The sequence below is a fragment of the Poecilia reticulata genome, chromosome 22 (assembly GCF_904066995.2).
Source record: "Poecilia reticulata chromosome 22, P_reticulata-male-v2, whole genome shotgun sequence".
In the NCBI taxonomy this organism is placed as follows: Eukaryota; Metazoa; Chordata; class Actinopteri; order Cyprinodontiformes; family Poeciliidae; genus Poecilia; species Poecilia reticulata.
The window spans coordinates 3,792,070-3,808,109 of NC_088851.1; the positions used below are offsets into that span (position 1 = coordinate 3,792,070).

The 16,040-nt window shown below is 40.0% G+C and overlaps 1 protein-coding gene across 4 annotated transcripts; it reads right to left on the reverse strand.

Moving 5' to 3' along the window:
* Positions 1 to 4,949: 4,949 nt before the first annotated feature.
* cdca4 (cell division cycle associated 4) lies at positions 4,950 to 15,104 on the reverse strand. Of its 4 annotated transcripts, none has more exons than XM_017302600.2 (2): positions 14,904 to 15,104; positions 4,950 to 7,663 (listed from the first exon to the last, which is right to left on the reverse strand). In XM_017302600.2, exon 2 carries the CDS (start codon positions 7,652 to 7,654, stop codon positions 6,704 to 6,706), a length of 951 nt encoding a protein of 316 aa, XP_017158089.1. In that variant the 5' UTR covers positions 7,655 to 7,663; positions 14,904 to 15,104; the 3' UTR covers positions 4,950 to 6,703. The 4 variants fall into 4 exon arrangements, with proteins under 4 accessions (XP_017158089.1, XP_081459386.1, XP_017158085.1 ...); XM_081603260.1 differs by having other exon boundaries at positions 4,950 to 10,057; positions 14,904 to 15,103; XM_017302596.2 differs by having other exon boundaries at positions 4,950 to 7,666; positions 14,904 to 15,100.
* Positions 15,105 to 16,040: the final 936 nt, after the last annotated feature.

The window sequence follows — 16,040 nt, forward strand, 5'->3', positions numbered from 1 at the left end:
CGCTCCACAAGCCGAACAGAGATTACGTTAAAAACATAACATTCAGTCTTGATATTTATTTTTGCGATCCTTAGTAAGCCTCCCCTGAACACAGCGGTGGTTGATTAGTTCATTTTAAACTCCTGCTCTGCTCGTTATTTCGGTAATGGAACCAAAACGCACAGAATTGCGCAACACCTTGTTGAAACAATAATTACAGAGATTATTATTGTTGTTGGGTCATTAATTTGAACACGTTTTATTGATTTTTTTGTTGTTGTTGTTCTTTAATAAAGTTACGGACGTCGTGATAAGCCAATCAGAGGAGGACGTGCTGGTCTCAGCGTCCTGGCGGCGTTCACAGTTTGTCACCTAACGCTGAGATCGACTCACAACCTTCTGCGATCGACGTGTTGCAGCCCTGCTCAAAGCACGAAGAGTTCAGAAACAACATGAAGAGGGGAAAAAAAGTTATTTATTAACTGATTAAGTCGTGTTTTAGATTGTTCTTGAAAAACTAATCAGTCTCGGCTGATTAGTGGGTGAACTCACGGCTGCACAGTGAATCCATTGATATTTTTTTTACAGCAGACAGCCGCTCCCATCTTTTGCAGGTACTACGTACCCCGCTAAGTCTTTTGGGGTACGCAGTACCCTACCTTACCCCATTACTTTCACCCCTGCTTATTACCCCTTAAGCGAATTAGGTCGGTATCTCTCAGTGCTACAGAATCTGAATAGGCAAGACTAACGTAAGATGGGCTATACTAGCGGTGAGAGCGGGGAGGGAGAGAAACTGTCATGAGTGGGCGGCACAATACGGGATTTTAACGGGAAAATAATAAGGGAGCACGGCAGGAAGGGGGTTTTAAAAAACGGTAGTTTCTCGGTCAGAACGGGAGATTTGACAGGTATGTAAATTGTGAAAAACTTACAACACTGGGTGGGATCTTTAACAAGCCACAAACGTGCAAACAATTCATTCATTTGTGTCAGAAGAGAACTGGAAAACCTGAAGAGTTGCAGTGAAGGACAAAAAGTACAGGAGCATTATACCAGTTTTATCATCCATCCATTTCATGAGCCCTCAGGCTTATTCAGAGTCCAGTAACTGCTGTTCAGGTCAGAAACTTGTTTTACCGAGTGAGCAATTAAAATTATGAATTTTATTTAAAAAACACACTCAAACGTTTGCGTCCAAAAACGGTTCACTAAGAAATTATCGCGTTGGCCTAGAAGGCCTAGAATGCTGCAGTGAGCACCTGAACGCAGCATTTTAAAGAGACAGATGACTCAGAATGGAAGAGGAAGGACGTGACCGGAATAACAGGAAAAGGCGCTCACCAAATAAGGCAATTCTGGTTCATCACATTTTCACCTCTGCTGTTCCGTCCTCGTTAGGTTCTCTGATCTATCTCTTGAATATAAGCTGTTGCCTATTTTACTTTTGTAAGGAAATACAGACATTTGAAAGCCAGAATATCACAGCACCTCTGGTCTTTTGGCTTAAATAGGATGACTGAAATGAAAGCTTAAAAACAACACAAACATATCTCACTTTTATTTCTGTCAGGGTCATTAAAGTCATTAAATACTGGTTGGACTTTGTTGCAAAAATAAAATTAAAATTAATAAAATACTTTTCGATCTTTGCTTTTTCACATTTCTACATTTTACCCAAATGTGTGACCAGAGGTGGGCCGAGTACACAAAAAATGTACTAAAGTTAAAGTAACACTACTTCAACATATTTTGACTGAAGTAAGAGTAAAAAGGCATTTGGTCAAAAGTCTACTCAAGTAATGAGTAACTAATCCAATTATCAATCATTTGATATTTAAAAATTACATCAGATGGACCAAAATATAAAGTTAAGTGGAAAGTTTGATATTCTAAGGACCAACATTACAATAACTCATATACGTAATACAAAATGACAAAATCAGGCACAATCATTTTTTTCCCCCAAATCAGCTTCTTCAAATATAAAACTTATGAAACTTTTAACAAAAACTGGAGGTGTGAATCTGTGTTGGTTGAAACATGTTTGTTTTTCATTCAAGGTTTAGAGAATCCAGAAATTTGGCTCAAGTAAGAGTAGAGATACTTCATCATAACATTCCTCAAGTAAAAGTAAAGTCACTGTTGTGACTGTTGTGACTTTGCAAATGTGCTTATTTTGTTTGCCAGTGGAGTAGCTGACTGGTCGGGCTGTGAGGTGTTCATTGTGTTCAGAGAGACGGCCTGGGGGAAGAGACAGTTTCTGTGGCAGCTGGTTTCAGCAAACTGCACCGACCCGGAAGGTAAGTGTATATAAACAGCATGTGTCCAGAATATGTGGGGTCTGCAGAGATGTTAGCTGCCGTTTTCCTGACGCCGGACCAGAACAGTTCAGAATAATAACGAGGATTCAATCAGTGATGTCATTTTTTTTTTTATGTTATTGCAGACAAAGGAAACAAAATGAGGGCAGAAAATGACCTCAAACGCTTCAAAATGGCAGCCAAGACCTGAAAGATTTGGGAGAAAATGTAAAATGCTCCAATTGATGGAAGGAGAGCCACACACTGAATCGGTTATCAAGTCCTGGGTGATCAGAGCAGGTTTAGAGTTAGTGACTACTGCAATAATAACATGTCAAGTTTATGAAACCGAGCTACAAGCAAGATAACTTCAAAAAGTCCCCACCTTTGAAAAATGTGTAAAAGATTGTATACTTTATACAATCTTTTACAAGAACTTTATTTTTGCTCTGCACATGAGAAAGAACCAAGCTTTACTTAATGAGTGTTTTTATAATTAGCCCTTTGTTTCAACATTCCTGATTAGGAAATTTGTTAGCTGTCTGCGAAGAGTTATTAATCGCGTCTTGGTGCAAGACCTACTGTTTGGTATTTGGTTACACAAACCTCGGTGTGTAACGCCTAAGGCTGTATTCAGTTCACTTGTTAGGGCCGAGCCAGAAGCAGACTTTGGGTTTTGTTTTTGTTGTTTTTTTCATTTGTTGCAGATTGCTTTCACATTGAAGCTGTGGAATTGAGTCGCAGCACTCTGAGGTGGAAAACCTCTGCCCTGCTGTCAGGAGTGGCTCCTCCTCATAAACACACAAAAGCCCAACTTTCAAACTTGTCTTTTTAGACAAGCTTTTTTTTTTCAGGAAAAAAAAGAGCAATTTTTTTTCTTTAAAGAATGCAGACAGCCGTTTACTGAAGAGCCTGTTAATCCCTTTCCTCCACTTTCTGAGGCGTGGGATCAAATTTCTTCGTTTTTCGAGCTCTGCTCCCAACGTGTGCGTGGAACTGACCGCTGTAAAGATGTTTTATGCTTATTTATTCTGTTATTTTGAGCACAACTGGATGTGACCGCATACCTTGCGTAATTTTAGGGAAAAAAGACCAAATGCTTCCAGATATCCCAGCGCTTTGTTCTGCTCTGATTTGGGGGTTTTTCCTCATGCTGCCTTTCTTTTTTCTTTTTTTTTTTTTGCTGACTCATCAAGAGGCCTTTTATCTGTTTTTGCACCCAGGAAGCAAATCCAAGCGAACAAAGCCACATACAATTTCATGAATAAATGTGCTCTTTCAGTGCCGATGGATGCCGATGTAACTTCCTTTCTGACGTCTTTTAAGAAACGTTGCGGTCTCGGGCTCACCTGTACCGTGAACGTGTGGAGCGGTGAGCGAGCAGGTCAGCCGTCTGCTCTGTTGATCCTCTGCATATCTCGTGCAGCATGTCATAGTCCGACATCATGTGACGGCACGTGAGGCCAAAGGTCTGGAGCTTTCTGCTCCAACTCATCCTGACTTCAGGAAAACGCTCAGAGCTTGGAGCAGTGTTCAGGATCAGCTTCACTTTAAGTGGCTGCAATCAAATCATTTGTCTGTGATTCCTTGAATAGCAAGTTCTGTGATTGTCCTAGTTGAGATGTTACACATTCAGTGGCTTGGAGAAAGTATTCACACTTGATTTTTTTTTTTCTACATTTTGCAACATCAAAATCTCAAATTCATAAGTAGAATATGATGCATTCTGATGAGGCAGATGACACCTTTCTGAAAACATTGTTTTTTATTAATGGTCTGGTGTGATATTTTCATTTTAAAAGTGATGTTTTCCTTTAGCCATAAGGGAAAATAATCATAATAAACCAAAATACATTCTTTCAAACATACATCTGTAATTTATGCGTTTCACTTAGTGATAAAGTTCCTGAAATAAATGGATTTTCCAATAATATTCTAGTTTATTGAACAGATCTGTAAAGCTGTATATAATTGTGAAGTTTTAAGTTGTTTTTAATGGATAAAATTTGAATATCATCCCTTTCCTAAAATATTGACCTTCCCAAAATATTGGAGAAAAACAGGTGGAGATTTTTTTTTCTTTTTTGCCCAAATCAATTTTTGGGGAAAAAAAACAAAATTATGATTTAGACAGTCATTATAGGAAGGTGATCCTTTGTGCTGTGCTGCTTTTATTCCGCCAACTCTAAATAAAATCCAGTCCAACCACTGGATTATTATTAGGGAGAAGTTCTTTAGACATTTACAGCAGGATTGGTTTATAAAACTAAAAACATCAAAGGACAAGTTTCTGAGTTTCAAAAGTTGAAAATGTTCACATTTAATTTTGAACCTCAGAAAATCTCAAAATGTCAAACCTCAAATTTCAGAAGTTATTTTCTAAAGAATTTCTGAGATTAATCTCAAAATTTGAGGGTTTCTTTGTTCCCAGCAGATTTCCAACTTTTCAAACTCAGAAATTTCAGTGTTTTTTCGAGAACATTTCTGAGATTGATTTCAAAAATTTGATGCGTTTTTCAGTGGAGATGTCCTCCTTCCATCCTCAATGGCCTTAATGTGCCGTCGTACCGTTTTCCATACTTCAAGCGTTTCAGTGGGACTTTAATATCTAGCACAAGCATCTGCTGCAGAGCTGCAAAGGAAAAAGTCAGGAAGCAAACAACGCACTTTAATAGTTGCACCTTTTATTATAAAAAATATGTACAAAGATGCTACAATGTTTTTTTTGATATAAAAATGCATACATTTTACAAAGATAATTACGTCTTTGAAGTTCTAGCTCCTATTCAGACTAGAGTGACATCCTTCAGGAGTGTTGTGGTAAGGTATTCAGCGTGTTGTAATACTGTATTTTAATCAATACATTTCATTTGCCTGAGTTCATGTTTTATTCACCATAAGAAGCAATTTGGGAAGAAAAAAAAAAAAAAAGAAAAAACGGTTTTTATTTTTCTACAGATTTGGAGAAATAACTGTTTGCATAATGGAATTTAAGGACATTTGAGTAGTTATACGGTCATTATGAAACATGACAGAGCTGCATAGTAACTTTATTATTAACCCGGTTATTATTGTTTTTTGTTTTTTTACTAATAGTCATAAAAATGAGGAATAAATAGGTACTGCATTTAAAACCGGGAAAAGAATTTTTTTTTTCTCGATAAATACAATTTCACCGGGCCTGGTGGTTGAATTGATACGTCAATATGGCATGTCTGTACCTAGATAAAATAAATACAATAAATAAACAATAAATTAGATGGGTTAACACAGAGGATTCCTCATTTGTAGCAACAAACGAGGAAAAAAAAAAAAAAAAAAGAAATATGGCTTCTCGATGCAGTTTTCCCCAGATGCTTTAGGAAAAAGAGAGAGAGAGGGAAAAAAAGCTGCTTCTTGCCATTATTGGGTCTGTATTAAAAGCGCAGCAGCCAAACTACTTCATTTGTCACTTGGATACTGTAAACTGAAAAAAGAAAAAAAAAAAACAGAAAAAAAACTCCTGAGCCACGTCTGGTTCGGTGGCTGGAAGTGAGTTCCTGCTCTGCGGTGAAGCTTCAGCAGAAATGAAAGAGCGGCGCGTCGACAGTCCACGGGAAGACACCGTCTCCAGTCCGGCTACATTAAAACCTTTAAAAACCGCTTGGGACAGAAAATAAGGATATCAAATGATGCTCGCAAAATCCCCCCTCCCACCCACCCACCCCCTGACCAACACCCCAGCAAGCTGTATAATGCAAAAAAATATATTTCTATATACACATACGTACATTTACATATAATCCATTCATAACTGCTCAAATCTCTAGGAAAATATGCATTGATTCATAGATTTGGATTTACAATTTGTTCTGTTTCGGTGCATGTAGTGTGGCGAGTTGTTCCTTGGTCCATGTAACAATAAATAGAGCTGGACGTAAAAAAAGGCAAGAGTCGGACCAGAAAGAGCTTGAACGAGATGGAAACGACAGGAAGTCAGAATGCATCGCGGTGTAGGTAATTATCTTTGCCTTCTCACAGACAGTCGCAGGTTTTGGACATTTCTTAACCCTCCCACGGTCTTAGCACGACGCACAAGAGGATGTTGGCGGTTGGAGAGAGGGGAAGGGAAGGGGAAAAAAGAAAAAAAACTCTCAAAAGCACACGCAGGGTCAGTGTGACCGCGCACAATGTAAAAAAAGCATGTGGCATCCAAATGACCCCGTCTGTTAAGACCGCGGGAGGGTTTGACAAAGCGGGACGCTAACTTTGCTCCCTGGTCATGTAAAAACCCAAAAGTCATTCACTCTGCAGTCTGAAAGCAGACCTTCTCCATGATTACCCCCTTCCCCTTCGCTCCCCACCTTGTTCCCAAAACCTGGAAGGATCTGTAACATCACCACCAACACGCACATTGTTCTGTGCATAGTCTGGGATCGCTTTCAGGACCCCACGATGATCTCCATGATGTGGTCCAGTTCGTTGAGGTCGGACCTGCAGGTGGTGCTGGAGCTCAGCGCCGTCGGCCCGTGAGAGGACAGGCTCTCCAGCAGGTCGTAAGGCCCCATTTTGGGGGTGCTCTGCATGCCCGTCAGCACCGTGTCCAGGTCGTAGTAGGACGGGTCCACGTCAGAGAACAGCTCCTCCAGCGCCGGGTCGGACGGCGGCGCTGGGTGCTTGATCTCAAAAGTCCCGAAGACCTGCTCCCCTGTCCTGGAGTCCGCTCTCAGGTGGTGCCGCTCGGCGTCCTCGCCTTCCGACGCGCACTCCTCGCTGTCCTCCTCCTCGTCCTCGTCGCAGTCGCCGTCCTCCTCGTCGTCCTCCCAGCAGGGCCCCATCCCAAACGGCCCCGCAAGGTAGGACGCTGAGGACAGCTGAGGTGAGACGGGCGACAGGGACGACATGGCGACCTCCGCCTCGGCGTCCCCGTCCATCACCACCTCCTCCGAGTGGTAGCCCTCCTCCAGCCCGGACACGGAGAAAGGTTTGGGGCTCTGGCTGGCCTGCGCCGCCGCCTCAGTCTGTCTGCACAGCACCTCAGTGGCCACCAAGCGGTCAGCGGGGCACTGGGCGGCTGCCAGGGCCTGGGTCATGATCTGCCATGTGCCGTCCTGGGTCATCTCCTCCTGGATCTGCCGCACTGTGTTGGCGATGAGCACTGAGCGGCACAGGTTGGGCTCCACCAGCATGTGGCAGAGCTGCAGCTTGATCAGCGACATGTCGAGCAGCGACTGCCGCTGCAGGCTGTAGGACGATGACAGTGTCCGGGCCGCGGCGGGGGACGGGGACGGGGCCGGGGCGGCTGAGGGGCCCTGATCACCGCCACCGCCGCCGCCACACACCGCCTCCTCTCCAGAGTCGGAGAACTTGCGCTTGGTGCCCTTCGGGAACATGATGTCTCTCTGCTGCGGGAAGGGAGGGAAGAAAACGCAGAGTGAGAACTACTGACAGGAACTCATTAGGGACAAATTCACAACCACAAAGTGTTTCAGAGTTGCACTAGCTAATATAAGTGAGGAGAAAACTGTGCTTTTCTCCTCACTTTGTGAGTCACAAAGTGAGGAGTCACACCTCTTGACTTTTTCACGCTTTATCATGTTACTGTCATAAACCTCAGAGTTTTAGTGGGATTTACTGGGAGCAGAACAGAACTGAACTGAAAACAATGCAGAAAAGTTTAAAAACTGTGCATTTGCATTCAGCACCACCAGTCAATACTTTCCCTCCAAATATAGCTGCAATTCTTTAGTGGTTCGTCTCGAACAACTTTGAAAATCTAGAGGGATGCACGACATCAACCTCAGATTCATCGTATCTGAAGTTCATGGTAATTTATTCTATGGTATCTTTATCTCTATCTGCCGATATTAACCATTTAAAATATTTGTATTGAACCAATAAATAAATCTGGGCCAATATTAATGACCGTTATTTAATTCCATTTGTTGCCGTCTGTGTCTGGAGGGGTGATGGAGGTTGGTGATGTCGCATTTGCTTGGTCGTGTGAAAGCAATAGTGATGCAGCAAAGGATTGTGGGGAGTTTAACTTAAGTGCTGAAATCAGCACTGTGGTTGTTTTTTTCAAGGTGTCAAAATGGTAGTGAAGTCTAAATCTAAAGTGTAAATATCAGTTATCGGGTCTAACGGCACTATTGATATCAGATACTGATATCGACCCAGATTGGACATCATCACATCCCTGATCTAGAGATCAACATTCTCTCTATTCCTTCTTCACAAAGTACTCTGACCTCCGTCAGACTGATTCATGAGCAAATTTGAACTCAAATTTTCAAACTTTTTTTGTTTAGATTTTGGTGTGGACTTTGACTAGGCCATTCTAAATCATGTATACTTCGATCTAAATCTAAACCATTCCACTGTAACTCGCTATGTTTACGGTTGTCCAGTCTCAAACTTTTTGCATTAGACTTTCCTCCAGGATTACCTTATATTATTAATCTTAATATAAGTTCAGCTATTTTAACTACTTCAGGTTCCATGAGAACATTAAAGGTCATCATTATAGTACAACTGGTCTATTAAATGTCACTGGTGAACTGAAGTGTCCATTTTGACAATGGAGTCAGTTTTTGTGTTTGACAGCTTGTAACATTAATTGTGGGGGGAAAAAAACATCACTCATTCTTGCAATAGCTTAAAATGTTGTGATAAAAGTTGAAAATCTAAAACTACATCCCACCCTGAATGCATCGCTTCTGCTGTAAAAAATAGTGGTGGCAGAGTAATGAAGCGTAGGGGAGACTGGTCAGAAAGAAAACCCTGTTAAAGGGGCGGTGTTATGCATTTTCCAGCCATATAATGACACATAGTGGCTTTTTTCCAGCATATCGCAAATGTTACTTTCAATTGTTATGAAAATGCTATATATATATATATTAAACTTGACTTAAAAGAAATATGACTTTGTATCTTGACGCCTTGAAATTGGGCCTCTGTCCCTTTAAGAAGCTCCTGTTCTTTCTGACACTTCAGGAAGTCATCACAACATGGCTTCTCCATTATGCTGCTTACAGCCATTCTTAGGGAGAAAAGTAGTTCATCTAAAACTCTGGAGCGATGGGTAAAAAGGCGGAGCTTTGTGAGAACAAGTATTCAGGCTCCCCCAAACGGTTGCCGTGGGAGATTCAAAAATTCCTCAAACACGCATGAAAGAATCAAAGCAACATTCTAGGTATGTTTTGATGAGGGAATAATAATAAAACATTATGTAAACCCCAAACACTGTCAATTTTACATAACACCAACCCTTTAAAGACTGCAAAAATTTTGAAACTGGAGTAGATTTTCATTTGGAAAACACTATTATTTTCATTCTATTTTACAATTTTGCCCTACTGTGAATTGCTCTTTCACATTAAATCCCAATAAAACTCTTTAAAAGGGGAAAAACCTGTAAAGTTCAAGGGGTGTGATTACTTTCATGAGCTACTGTAAGTGTCATGTAATTACTCAAATTAGTGACAGATGTAATGAGGTTAGAGTGGTGTAGTAATATCTGTGTGGACAGGAAGAAATCTGCTTAAAGCAGTTGTGACATTACAAATAACCTGCAACAAAAAAAAAGAAGCTGCAACTCTGAACTACAGTGATAAGTAAATGGTTGGGTTTGGGATTTCCTTAAAAGTTTGCTATACCTTTCCTGTTGAGAGGCACAGGCAATAGCAATGCAGCTCGGTCCCGGCTGCAGCGCTTCAAGTACTTTTGTATGCGCGACAAGCAGCTTTTGTTCAGCACCATTTCTGCCCATTTTAGGCCAGTCTGAAGCAAGACTCCTGCTGGGCGGAACAACCACACTTTTAACAGACCGCTGAGCCACCGAAAATAGCATGGTTACCGACTAAATGCGGACGCTGCATCAAAATAAGCACAGACTACAGAGAGCTTTGTCAGTAAACACAAACAGCACTCAGGTTACAAGTATCAGTGAAATGATACTGGTTCACATGGCAACCTGCGATCAAGACAAAAAAAAAAGGATATATCTGCTGATCAATATGGTGTGTCAAATCAGTAAAAAGACAGAACATGAAAAATAAAGACATTTGTAATTTATTGTATTACACACCACCATGACTCAAGTGATATTTACAAGGGGAATCAGGTTTCCAGGCCTACACACGCAAAGACTTTAAAACTAGTAGAACAAGATTTTCACTTTCTCTTCACTGAGGAGGGGGTGGAAAGGGAGAGAGAGAGACAGAGAGACAGAGAAAGAAAAAAAAAAGTCAACTTCCTTGTTGAAATACCACTTCAACACATTTTTTACAGGAAGAAATCCACACTGTCCAATAATAATTTTTAAAGAAGCCATCTGACATGATGGAATCAAACAGAAGGCTGAGCTCTGAGCTGCATTTTAGTTTTCCAGACTGAAAAACAGTGTCCAGCTGTGTCTCCTCTGTAAAAACCTGTGGGTAGGGCATTTAGGTCAATGAAGCCACTTGTGCTAATGTTCCATTCATTATATATTTTTTTTAAATAACCATAAAAAAACAACATATTTCTGAGTAAAATCGCATGTATTGATATAGAAAAAGAACAGCAGTTGAACTTTCTTTGGAAAGCAAAGTGAAACTAAAACGCTCTACAAACGCTCTCATGGTTAACAGTCACAACTCTGTGCCAGGCAGCACGCTCTTTCTTCCTTTAAATTTTAATTATAGGGTGCCATGATTCTGCTATTAAGCAAACACCTCAAATTAAAACAATATACAGGAAAATATGGAAATAGAGCCTAATTTCTACTCACAAACCACAAACTTTCACTCTAATTACACCAATAAAATGGATACACAGTATGAAAAACAATATCACTGTGTTTCTCTGATCAGGTGAGTGAGCCAAATCAGCAATATTTCAAGTTATAATTAGAGATGCACCCAGAAATCAGCTGGTGACTATAGCACTTTTTTTATTAGCTTTTCTGTAATCAATAGGTTATTTTCCAGTCAGAAACTCAAAAAATATTTTTTTTCCCTCCAAATCAGTGACCTCAACATACCTAAGCACAACCAGTTTGCACTAACAACTAGCCCCGTTTAGTCCGCTTTAATCAAACTCCAGTCCGTGAGCCTAGAAAGTCTGGTTCGTTTGGGGAGGTGTGAATGAGTGACCGACCTCTGATGCAGACCAAAAAAATGCTAACTTTGGTCTGCCTAAAAGCTTAGGTCTCAGTTTGGTTGAAGTGAACTCTGGTGCAGTTTGAATGCATATGTGAACGTCAAGCAGACCGGAGAACACTCCGCATGTGCTATAGCACAAGGCATTATGGGTAAATACAACTGAAACAAACAGGAAAAATGGCTTACAACCTCTAAAATTTGACACCACTCCATTTTTGTTTACATTTCACGAAGAAGGAAGTTGCGCGCTGTGTCTTCTTTAGAGGTTTTCATATTTGTTTCTTCAGTGGTTCCTGGTGCAGCGCCACCACAGGTGAGGAGGTGAACAGATTTTTCAAAGATTTGATTCGCTTGATGCAGTGAACAGCAGCAGCTGAAAATGTAACAAATGCCGCAGTTTTGGTCCTCAATCAAACTAAGTCTACCGGACTGTAGAGGGGACACACTTACTCTGGGGAAAGAATGCCAATATTAGTTATTTTCAATATTAGTGAAGCGTTCAAAAACTAAATAAGGAGCACAGATGTAAAAGGATTCAGAAAATTATTTTTGTCTGTCACCTGCGTTTTATATTTAGTAATGGTAACCACAATATGGCAACATACGATGCTAAAGTATGCCTAAAGTATTAACTCAAAATCTCTCTCTCTCTCTCACTCACACACACACACACACACACACACACACACACACACACACACACACACACACACACACACACACACACACACACACACACACACACACACAGGGGGATGTCACTGCTGCTGCCGATATAAATAATTAATGCTGGCACATGGCAAGAAGGTATAGCTCTTAAAGAGAACTGCACGAAGCTTTAAAAAAAAACAATCAGAATTCAGCCACAGCTCTGATTGGTGCATCTCTAGTTATAATCTATTTACATCAATGGCTCCAACGTACAGAGAAAAGCCTTTTGACTCCTTCCTTGCCTAAAATGACATTTCCTGGCAATAGACAAGATTAGGATAAAAGTCATTTAAAAAGATAACCAGAGAGCTAAAACACAAACAGTGAGAAAATAATCATAGACGTGTTAGCAAAATATGGCAACAATGTGTGTGAGAAATTAAAACAGAAATCAAAGACAGCTAGGAAGCCAAGTTGCTGAAATTGCCAATGACTTCTAAAATGCACTTCCGATGGTTTGTACCACATTAAATCAGTCCCACATGTATCACTGTTAAAACTCTCAGCTATCAGTTTCTATTGCTAACACTACCTTGGTAACTGACAATTAAATCCCTCCGACTAGCTAAATTTGACTTTTTGATATATTTTGGATTTTTATCTGTATAATTCTCAAATGGTCCTAATGCCAAAGCAACTCAATAAAAATTGCCCTCGCTTTTTATAAAGATTACATAAATATTAAATTGTGTTGTAAAGAAACCTGTTTAAAAAAGTCTAGATTCTTATTATCAAAAAGTTTAGTTTAGCGACGAAAGCAAATTGAAGCAGATGCTAACTTAGTGCTAGCACAGGCTAACTGTTAGCTAGGCACAGTACTGTTGGAGTCTTTACTCATGCATAGTCAGTAAGAGCGTGATGTCAGCAAGATGGATGACGTCTTTATTATATTATTCGTCTTTCACACTACCATAATCAGAGCTACTTCCTGTCTTACTTCAAAATAAGAGTCCTAACTCTCGGGGTGAAGTTTAAGGCACTGACTTTGAAACTGGGGGGTTTTGATAATAGCTTTAATTAAAACAGCAACTAGATTGCACTTTGCGCTAGATTGCATTTTAATATCACAAGATGACATGGGAGAAGACATACATATAGCCTTATTTTGTTGTTCTAATACAACAAATTCAGAAAAATATCAAATACTCATGAAATTTTGTTTTCTGCGCCCCGACTGCAAATCAAAAATGATAAAAATTTGACCAGCCAACACAGGTGTTTTAATGCAGATTTTCTTTATTTTTAATTAGAGCTAAACTGTTAGAGAAATTAAATTGTTTCTTCAATGTAAAATATTAAATTGAACACAGAGTATTTGTTTTTTAATTGAAATAACTTTTATTCAAATCGGACTTTGGTATCCTCGAAGCAGTTTTAACTCATTTATTAGACTTAGTTAAACAAATTAAGTTTGTATTACTTTTAGTACAACTCAGAATGGACTAAATTTTACAGTATTTCAATCGAAAACAAAATATTTAAATTTCGGAGCCTTCATTGCATTAAACGAGAAAAACCCTTTAAGTTATGGAGCTATAATGATTTACACCTCCCATTCAGGACTACTTTTATTTTTTAAATTAAATACTGATTGCTAATCGCTGGTGTCTTGGCAGCAACATTTATGGTGTCCAAACTCTTTTATGGTATTTAAATTTGCAGTTCATTAAGAGGATTTTACCACCGAGGATACTGAAAGCAAAACTGGTAAATACATTTCCAGACAAACTTATTATGTTAAATATATTTCTCGTACAAAGAAAAACCACAAAGCAATTGCACATATTAGTTTTTTTTAATCTCTACCTCTGTTACATTGAATAGCCTCCACTACAAATGCCTAATTTGGGTGGCTAAGATCAAGATAATTTACATGACAGTTTCATTAAGTTATTTTAGTACCATCTTCATATAAGTGATATACAACTGAAGTTACTTCACACAAGATTTGAACTGTTTAACCCTAAAATGGAGACTTGTATAGCACTCCCGCTGTATCAGGAACTTGTTTGAACAACACATATAGCGCTTGATTTTGATCATAGCAGCTCAGTGATGCTTGGATTTGTCACCAACAGCATTATACGGCTTAGAATATAAACACTAAAGTGTTTGTCGTCTACCGCTTTGGGGCCAAACAAAATACAGCCTCGCTTTACGTCAATGGCTCCTCGCGCGGCCCATCCCCCACCTCACTCTGAAAAACCAGCACTTTCATATACCGCTGTATCGCTTGAATAAACGAGATTTTGAATACGACAGCTAAAGTGCTTTCTCATTTCCCTGCCAACTACATGTTGTTTTCTTAACGAATAACCGAATAAAAGCCCGTAGAGGCTAATATAGGAACATTTGAGAGCTGTTGGCCGTGACTGCCGCATGCTTTGTCTTTCCAGCATCAGAGCCACCGAGCGACAATGAGGCCATTTTGCGCTGGGAGCTAACAGCCGGCTAGCTAGCCTACGGTTCTGAACCGGGCTCACGGAGTGCTTCCAAGCTAACTGTTCGCTCACATCGTAAACAAGTTATCTACACCGAGCTGTGAAATTCTTGGTTTACGCTAGTTCCATTTCGCAAATAAACGCTCCAAAGCACAACGCTAGGAAGCGGAAAGCTAATGAGCTAAAAGCGCCCACCCACCCATCCTCCTCGGTCCTTCCTCCTTTCTGGCCGAAAACAAGAGTTTTCGCCGCGACTGGGCTGTAAAGTTCCTAAAAAATAACAGCCGTTCACCCCAGTGCCTGCTTAAAAACACCGCTGCCGGTGGTCGGGTAGCCGTACTCACCTCGTGTTTGTGTTATTTTATTCCCGTCTCGGTCATAGGATCGACGGCAGAGAAAGCGGAGATCAGGTTCAGATGAGATCATTCATGCCACGGCTTCAAAAACTGAAGTACCTCCGTCCTGCTGCTGCTGCTGCTGCTGCGGAGCGGACGGCAGGAGGGAGAGAAAGGAGGGGGAGGGGAGCCGACAAAAGCCAGCCATATGCCTGGGATTCCTCTCTAATGATTTCTCCCTGCTTTTCTCCTGGACTGACGCTTTTAACAAACAATCGAAAGCCGACTGTTATTTTTTTTGTTTTGTGTAGTGTAGTGTTTAAAGCCATGTATTGAGTCATTTTAGCTGCCTTTGCTCATTTGAATCCTTTTCCACCGCGATTGTAACCACTTAACATTTAGCAAACATTAGTGAAGAACCGTACATATGTCATGTACGTTTGTAAGTTACAACATATTTTTTCCCGGTAAACGTATTCACACCCCCGAAGTTTTCTACGTTTCATTATAACTATAAGTACAAAGTAGTAAGTAATTTTAAATGAAAAAGAAAAGCACGAGATTATCCCTTTTGTAACAATTGAAAACATGAAAACGTGTCGTGCATTTATTTTCATACCCCAATATTCTGATACCACTAAATTAATCCAGTTTATTCAATTGCTTTCAGAAGTAGTCCACCACTTTGGTCGCATGGAGCACTGTTCACCTCTTCAAACTCAATTGAAAGAAAAGTACAACAAATCTATATTATAACCAGTGGTGGAGAAAGTACTCAAAAAATTTACTTAAGTAAAAGTACAAATACACAGACAAAAATGTACTCAAGTAAAAGTCAAAGTACCACATTAACATTTTACTTAAGTAAAAGTTAAAAAGTACTGTTTTTTAAAAATACTTAAGTATTAAAAGTAAAAGTACTTGCTGAATGCATTGCCTAATCACTAATATCATTAAGTGTACTGATATGCCACAGATAAAGCATGTGTTTATTGCGTTTATTCTGTAACATAGTTTAGACTTAGATATATGATTCTATGCATCATAATTTCAGGGATGGAAACATCTCGTCTCCTGTCCTAACATAACATGAACTTCACTTTTTTTTGCCACACATTTATTTTGAAAGAAATCCAACTGGCAGAG

Excerpts from the sequence above, each read along its gene's own strand:
- cdca4 (XM_017302600.2), bottom strand. The coding sequence starts at position 7,654 with ATGTTCCCGAAGGGCACCAAGCGCAAGTTCTCCGACTCTGGAGAGGAG.